Below are 8,035 nucleotides of genomic sequence, written 5' to 3' on the forward strand. Positions count from 1 at the left end.
ATGATCCCAGTCGGTTGCTTGGTTGCTAAGGAAATATAGCTGGTTGCTAGGGTGTTGCTAGGTGGCTGTTATGGGGTGGTTGCTGTGGTGTTGTTAGGTGGTTATTATGGGGTCCCAGGTGGTTGATTTAGGGTTTCTAGGAGGTTTCAATATAATTCCCATTGGTTGCAAGGTTGTAGCTAGTGGGTTTCTAAGGAAACTCAGCTGGTTGTTAGGATGTTGCCAGGTGGCTGTTATGGGGTCCCAAGTGTTTGCTATGGTGTTTTTAGGAGGTTTTAATATGATCCCAGTTGGTTGCTAGGTTGTAGTTAGTCAGTTGCTAAGGAAACTCAGCTGGTTACTAGGGTGTTAATTGGTTGCTATCACAGTCCAGCTGGTTGCTAGGGTGTTGTTAGGTGGCTCTGGTGGTTGCTATGCTGTTTCCTAGACGTTTCAGTGAATGAAACTGAATGAAACATTTTCAGTGTATTGATATGGGGACACAAAAAAAACAACAGACTTTGGAGCATTGCTATGCAGCAACCGTAAATCCGATCCTTCTCAAAAGCACAAGCACACTATTCCTGTATAGCAGGAGTCTTCAATCTTATCCACAAAGGGGTGGTGTGGCGCAGGCTCTCATTACAGCCAAACAGGAGGTACGCTTGATAGTTGATGGGAGACTAAGGTGAACTGATTAAACAAGTGAAATCAGGTGAGGCTCCTGCTTGGGTGGAATAAAAGCCTGCAGCCAACATCAGCCCTTTGTGGATAAGACTGAAGAGCCCTACCTTATAGGAGTTACGAGTGTGCCGAATTTTGTTTTTGAGAGATGGGAAAAATGCTGTTGGATCCTTTTGAGTTCGTGGGGGTGACATACAGTATGTGCTTCTGGTTACTGTAAAAGAGCTTTAATAAAAGGGAGCCCCCTATCTATGGATGCATGGTAACTACACCTGTAAGAATAAGGTCTATTTTTTTTTTTTATAATTTATTTACACCTAAAGGCTTACATCATTTTGTGGCACACATTTTAAGGATATTTGTCATGGGTAAATGAAATAATTATTACATAATTATTTATGTATATGTGACAACTCAATAAGTAAATAATAAAATAAAACATCACTAAATGTGATGAATGTACGTGCTTGGCATTTATATAGACCTAGGTATTTTAATTATTTAATCATTTATTCATTTTAATTGCTAGAAATGCCAAAAAGGTCACTTTCATCCATCAGAACACAGATATATGATATAAGATATGAGTTATATCTTAGTTTGTTTTTTTCTGAGACACCCCATCTAGTTGCTGCAGTCTTTTCATACTTTATATATGTGCTATATACATTACAAATAAATATTACATAAACATTTTGTACTCTTGAAAAAGAAAGGGTTCATTAACAGCCAAGAGTTCTTCACTTCTATTTGGAACCCACTCTAATAAGGACAGACTCTGTTGTAGCATTATATATAGAGTTAATCCAGAAGGACAATGTGACGAAACTTTCAGGGTTCTAGATTTAATCAAGTGTAGCTAGCTCATGTGTGCTTTGTCTGGGCGAGTCAACAGATTCAACAGCCTTTGAATTTATTTAGCCCCTTTGCTCAATAATTTAGACTTTTTCTGTGCACATGTCTGGCAATGACCCATCTGGAGAAACAATACATGCTCCAGCTATTAATATAGCACATGGGTCAGAAATATTAATATAGCACATGGGTCACTGATTATAAGCACAGTTATCATAGTAAATGGTTTGTTTTTTTGTTTTTGATTTGTCAGGCCTATAGTGAAAATATTTCCATAGACAGATCACACATTGCACTTTGTATTTTTTAAACATCCCTTGGTGGTAAATGCAAATTGATAACTGACTTTTGCACTGTAGTTCTTATGTTGCATTACATGACACAAAAGACACTGTCAGTGTTGATTACTTTTACAGCAATTCTGTTTCCTCTTTTTTTTACCAAAAAGGTCTAAAGGTAGGAAGTAGATCATTTAGTAAAACAGGAAAAGGAGAAATAAAATGGACCTCCCCTCACAACAGGAAGTGCATTACTGAGAGCTTTATAAAAGGCAAACTGTCTCACCCACTAGCTGATTATCATCTCCACATCCTGCTTATCAACAAACAGGCGTCAGACCAACACTCAAAGACAAGCAAACTGCTCATCCTGAAAACATGAATGAGGAGGTGATGGAGCATATATTTTTACTGGTGCTGGTCACAGTGCTGAGTGTTATGCAGAATGGTAAGAATTGTGATCTATCTGAAAATAAATACAACATTTATGTAGGATTTATGTTTTATAATTAACTTTTAGTATGTTTTGTAATTAACTTTGAATATCAGCATTTGCAACTAAATGTTTGTTCTTTTTTAAATGCTTTCATTAAAGCATTGTTTGCTCAGAAAGTTGAGAAGGAGTGTAAGGCAAATAATGGCAAATCAGCTGCATTTGACCGACTGTCTTGTGCTAGGTGAGTATGATTATTCAAATCCTTATCAAGTATTAACTCATTTTGAAAATATAGTTCAGATCTAAGTTGCAATTCCTAATTTTTTATATTATTATAAAGGTTTCATATTATTATAGCAGTAAGAATGGTTTGTACTTCTGTAAGAGCTCTTTTGCATAATACAGCATACTCTAATTTGCATGTTGTTTGCCTCAAGAGAACAATATTTCCTCTAAAGCAGAATCTGTCTAGCTAGTAATTTATATTATTTATATTCCTAAATAAGTTCACTTTAAAGCTTTCTATCATACCAACCAACTCACATTACGTAAACATGCAGAAATGATGTGCAAACAAAAAAAAAGAAGAACTATGCCATGAGTTAGGGGTTTCTCCACATCCTGTCCACTTCCTGAGTGTTTTGGGACCAGCTGGTGTCAATGTTTATATTGGCATTTATTAACTGTCATTAATTAATTAAGAATAACTTATTTATTCATTGTTACTATTCATTCATTCATTGTTACTATTACATGCACTGTGCATGAAGCAAGAGGGTGTGTAGTATTTACTGGAAGTACTAGCCCATAATCCAAAAGAAAATAGCTTAACTCACAGGATGTGTGTTCTTCATATCAAGTCATTGACTTCTTTCTTCTCAGTCGAAACTGCATGGATGCATATCCAACATTCCTGGCAGTCATGTGGTGTGCTGGAATCTGTCTCAGCCAAGGTAAAAGGTTTTGACTGATCTGAATCTGATATTTACATGAAATTTATTTTAAGTTTTAAACTCTCCACATTTATATATAATATATTTGTAAACTAATTTTAAAATAATTTAAAATAAAATAATTTAGTAATTAAAAATAATACTGACATGGTCTAATTCAAACAGAAACCATAGCTGAAGCTATATGCCAGTGTTCATCTTTATGGGAACATTATTAATATGTCAAGGATAATTGATTCTTTGATCAACTGCATTAGAGGTGTGTGGGTGGTCACAGGTAAAACTTTTTAAGATGGATGTTTTCCTGAATGTAAAAAACACATAATAGTTTAAAACATAGCACAGTTGACTATAAGATGTGTTTTATCAAAAGAACTGTTTTTCCTGAGATATACTTTTGTCGGAAAAACCACAAACAGTGCCCCACAGTGCCCAATGAGCTGCATGGCTTACTAGTCCTGTACAAGACTTTTACATTTTATGTGAAACCATGCAATCATTAAAGCTGTGTGTAAATTAGTTTCCACCTCCTTAGAATTGATTGAGGTATGGTGACTATATTGTTTACAGATTTCAACATGTTTTTGATCATTTCTGTGTTTTATACTCACCTGAGTATTTTGATGGGCCAAAAAATTCTAGAAGCAGTTTGCAAAAGTAGGTTTTGCATATTATGCAAATTATCACAAACTTTGGTAGGCATAGCTAAATGGTACAAAAAGCAGTTTTTTTAGAGATTGAGTAAAATAAACAATCTTAAACAGAATTTTCTTTGTTCACCTTATTTTTCAAGCGATATGGTTGTTTTTGTGTGCAAAAACATGAACAGCATCCCCCAGTGGGCCATCTGAGTAAGATTACATCAGATAGTAGTGGTTCCCTGCTCGAACATACCATTCAAGTTTAATGAAAATAGGTCAGTGTTAACCCTGTTAAATGCCTGCTGAAAGCTGATTAGCTGATGGCAGCAGTTTTTTTGAGTAATCAGGTCATTATCAACAGTCCACTTACAGATTAGGCCACATATTCACGCCACCAAATTTCAGCTCAGCAGGACTTATGGTTCTTGAGAAACAGTTATTTGAACGTAACCCAACCCTGCACCCTATGTTTAACCACGCCCAAATCTTTGCCTAATTTTGTAGGGAATGAGGAAGACAATCAAGCTAAAAAAAAAAAAAAAGAAATTTAACTGTACACCTTATTTTCCAAGAGATATGCTTGGTAAAACTTGGTTTGCACAAAAATGAATAGCACCCCAGTGGCCTATTTGAGTGAGATTGTATCAGATAGTAGTCAGTCCCTGCCTTAACCTACCATTTAACCTACCAATTATATCAGCCAAAAGTAATTAAAGTATATAGCAAAAAGATGCAGGAGGACTCAGGAATTCTGCTGATGTAACAAGTTTTACTCTATTCCTTACAGTTGTGATGATATAAACCAAAAGGTAAATTCATTTATTATAGTCCCTCCTTCTGGTGGGTATGGGACATTTCATATGCCTCAGTAGGGGGTAGGATGTGGGACCTAACTACCAAATTTGGTAGTAATATTTCAATGATATCTCTCTCTTATAGATGTTTAAGTGAATTAAGCTCCACCTCATTAGAACTGATTGACATATGACGGCCATATTGTTTACAAATGTCACCATGTTTTTGATAATTATTGAGATTCACACAGTCCATCAAGTTTGTGAAGGTAGGCCAAAAATCCTAGGACTAGTTTGCAAAAGTAGGTTTCGCATATTATGCAAATTATCTAAAAATTTAAGTGGGCAGAGCCGAATGTTCCAAAAACTAATTCGTAGAGTTTGTGCAAACAAATTAAGCTGAAGACAAATTTTCACTGTACACCTTCTTTTGCAAGAGATATACTTGCTTTTGTGTTCACAAGCATGAATAGCACACCCCAGTGGCCAAGTTCAATGAGACTGCTTCATGTAGCAGCATGTCTTTACCCAAACCTAAGATTCATGTTTCATGACCACAGCTCAATGTTAACCCTGTCAAAGGCCTACTGAAAGCTGATTGGCCAATGGTGGCCATGTTTTTTAAGTAATTAGGTCAACATCAAAAATCCACTTACAGATTAGCACATAGATGGACCATACCAAATTTCAGCTTGATCAGACTCACAGAAGCTGAAAACTGTTATCTAACCTTAGGACCACCCCTTTCTTTCCTATGTATGCCTTTTAAGTTGCATGCAAATCTACGTAAGCACTCACAAGTTACAGCTGTGTGAGTAAATTAGACTCCAGCTCATTAGAATTGATTGATGGGTGGTGGCGATATTGTTTATAAATCTCGACATGTGTTTGATCATTATTAAGGGTCACATGCTCCTGAGTAGTTTGACATCAGTTTGTCAAGAGTGGCTAAAAATCCTAGGACTAGTTTCACATATTATACAAGTTATCATAATATGTGATACATTTTTAGAGTGTGAGGAAACAAATTAACCAAAAAGATTTAATTATACACCTTATTTTCCAAGAGATATGCTTGTTTTCGTGTGTACAAACATGAATAGCAACCACCGGGGACAATTTAAATGAGATTGCATCTGATAGTAGGGGGTCAATACCTGAAACTACCATTCAAGTTTTGGGTGCAAGTTTTGGGTGCTTCCCCTACAAAGAAAAATCCTAACTATAACAATACAGTACAGTAACAATAACTTGTGCTTCTGTTCTGGTTAAATAAATAACCAAAAAAAACCCAAATGCCAAAATGATTACATTTTTAACCTACCTTTTTAACTGTTTACACTATTTAAAGTGTCAGAAGCCCGTAAAATGGAACCCTTTTAAAGGGTCCGATTCATAGCAAATCAGCAACTGGTGTCATGCAGCTTTTGGGTTAAAAAATCAGGATCAGAAACTCCACACATCATAACATGTTTGCAATTTCAAGTGAAATATCACACCATAGAAACTTAAGAACTGACTGTGCAATGAATTCATCAGCAGCTCATTTATCCAATCAGTGTTTTCCAGCCAGAGAGGACATGCTGGTAATGTCAACATCTTTTAACTTCAAAATAATCATTAAAATTATGTAATAAATATCACAGATTTTTCTTTTTTTTCTGAAATAGACAACTTAACAGCCATAAAGATTGTTTGGTTTGCTAGCTATTTTGGAAATTGAGTAATACATCTTTTAGGCTACATTCTGTAGCCCTGATTGGGCAGATGTTTTCCTATTCCCAAGGTCCACAATGAAGTCTACCTCATAGGCATCAACTGCTACTTTAAATGAATTTCTAATATCATAATGCATTTCTCCACCAGCACCAGCAGCATTTGCTGGAATTGTATATCTTGTGGCCAGACAAAAGTACTTTGTTGGATACATGGGACAGACATCACAGAGGTAATCAAAACTTTTATATAACATACAAATGTTGACTACAAATAGAGTACATATAGATTATATAGTTCTGAATGTTTTTTCCTCATCTCTCAGCTTTATTTTCATACATTGGCATATTGTGCCATTGACTGATTACTACCTTTCATAAGGTTACAAAGTTTGCTTCTTTGGCAAACATTCAAGGATTACAATGATTTTTGATTGTTATTGCTTAACTATCCCTCTGCAGATGAGCATCTTAGTATCTTCCCAGTGTTAGTGACATTTTGACAGACTTTTGATACTACTAAATTGCAAATAAGCAACTAATGTCACTAATGTCATGCTAATGATTAATTTTGTACTGCTTTATTGCCACAGCACCCCTGGTTTTCTGTTTGGAAAACGAATCCTCAGCTTCCTGTCCCTCATGTGTGTTGTGGGTGTCCTGAACTACCTGCTAACCACCTATGGGGGCAATGACTATAAAGAGTACATCCAAACCATCACCAAAGCTGCCTCTACTCTTCTCCTAATCCCTTAGTCAGCCGGAGGAGACCTGCTTTGCATTTCGATCCTTTGCTAATATTTTTTTACATTTTTCAGAAGCAGCACATTTACAGTTTACATTTACAGTTACACATACATAGTAAAGCACTGATGGTTTTATGTCTGTTAAGAACTCTGTAAGCTGGTAGTAGGTTGGTTATTTGTTCAATGGCCTGAAGAACTGGTCAGTGCTGCTGACATGCATGATTAATATCACAACTGCTGCATTAACCATACTCTATGTAAATTTTCTTGGTCAGTGATTTGGAAACTAGCCAGACACTTGGTTTAATAAACCAGCTTTCTTGTCAGGTAAAACTTTTTTGTTGTTCCAACAGCCTAAGAAGTTGTGTTAAAATTAATCTGCATCAGTGACCAGTCTGACACAGTTTTTAAAGTCATTTCAACTGCTCAAAAACTTAAATCTTTTCATGCTTTCTATTTAATGTATCCTATATTGCTTTGGTTTACACAATTACAACATTCTATTGCATGTAATAATCAGGAAAAATTGTGTCGTTATTATCAGTGTCAGGCCCATGCAATCCATAAACTCCACGGCCTACAAACATGGCCGTCTTAGACTACGCACCCCAGAATCCACCACCACTAACCTGCTCCCAATCTCCAGACTTCTGATCACACACCTGTTCCCAATCTTACACACACATAAAAGAGCTTCTCATTCCCTGAAAGTAAATGCTCAGTTTGTCCTAGCACAACTGACTTTACCAAGCCTTTTGTACTGTGTTGAATATCCTGGTTTTTGGTTTTTTTTTTTTTTTTTTTTTTTTTTTTTTTTTTTTGACTCTCATGTTTGTCTCTGCCTAGTTTACTCTGTTTGCTCATCGCCTGACCCTTGCCTGTTTTTTTGACATTGACTCTGCTTCACGTTTTGGAATTATCTGCATAATTCTCATTAAAATAAACTGAACTGCA

General features: G+C 35.9%; 1 protein-coding gene across 4 annotated transcripts; it reads left to right on the forward strand.

Moving 5' to 3' along the window:
* The first annotated feature begins 766 nt into the window (after positions 1-766).
* Positions 767-8,035, forward strand: alox5ap (arachidonate 5-lipoxygenase-activating protein). Of its 4 annotated transcripts, none has more exons than XM_026942072.3 (6): positions 767-937; positions 2,128-2,244; positions 2,392-2,473; positions 3,115-3,185; positions 6,487-6,568; positions 6,929-8,035. In XM_026942072.3, exons 1-6 carry the CDS (start codon positions 919-921, stop codon positions 7,089-7,091), a joined length of 534 nt encoding a protein of 177 aa, XP_026797873.3. In that variant the 5' UTR covers positions 767-918; the 3' UTR covers positions 7,092-8,035. The 4 variants fall into 4 exon arrangements, with proteins under 4 accessions (XP_026797873.3, XP_026797874.3, XP_026797875.1 ...); XM_026942073.3 differs by having other exon boundaries at positions 767-925; XM_026942074.3 differs by having other exon boundaries at positions 768-925; positions 1,967-2,244.

This window comes from Pangasianodon hypophthalmus, chromosome 17 (assembly GCF_027358585.1).
Source record: "Pangasianodon hypophthalmus isolate fPanHyp1 chromosome 17, fPanHyp1.pri, whole genome shotgun sequence".
Lineage (NCBI taxonomy): Eukaryota > Metazoa > Chordata > Actinopteri > Siluriformes > Pangasiidae > Pangasianodon > Pangasianodon hypophthalmus.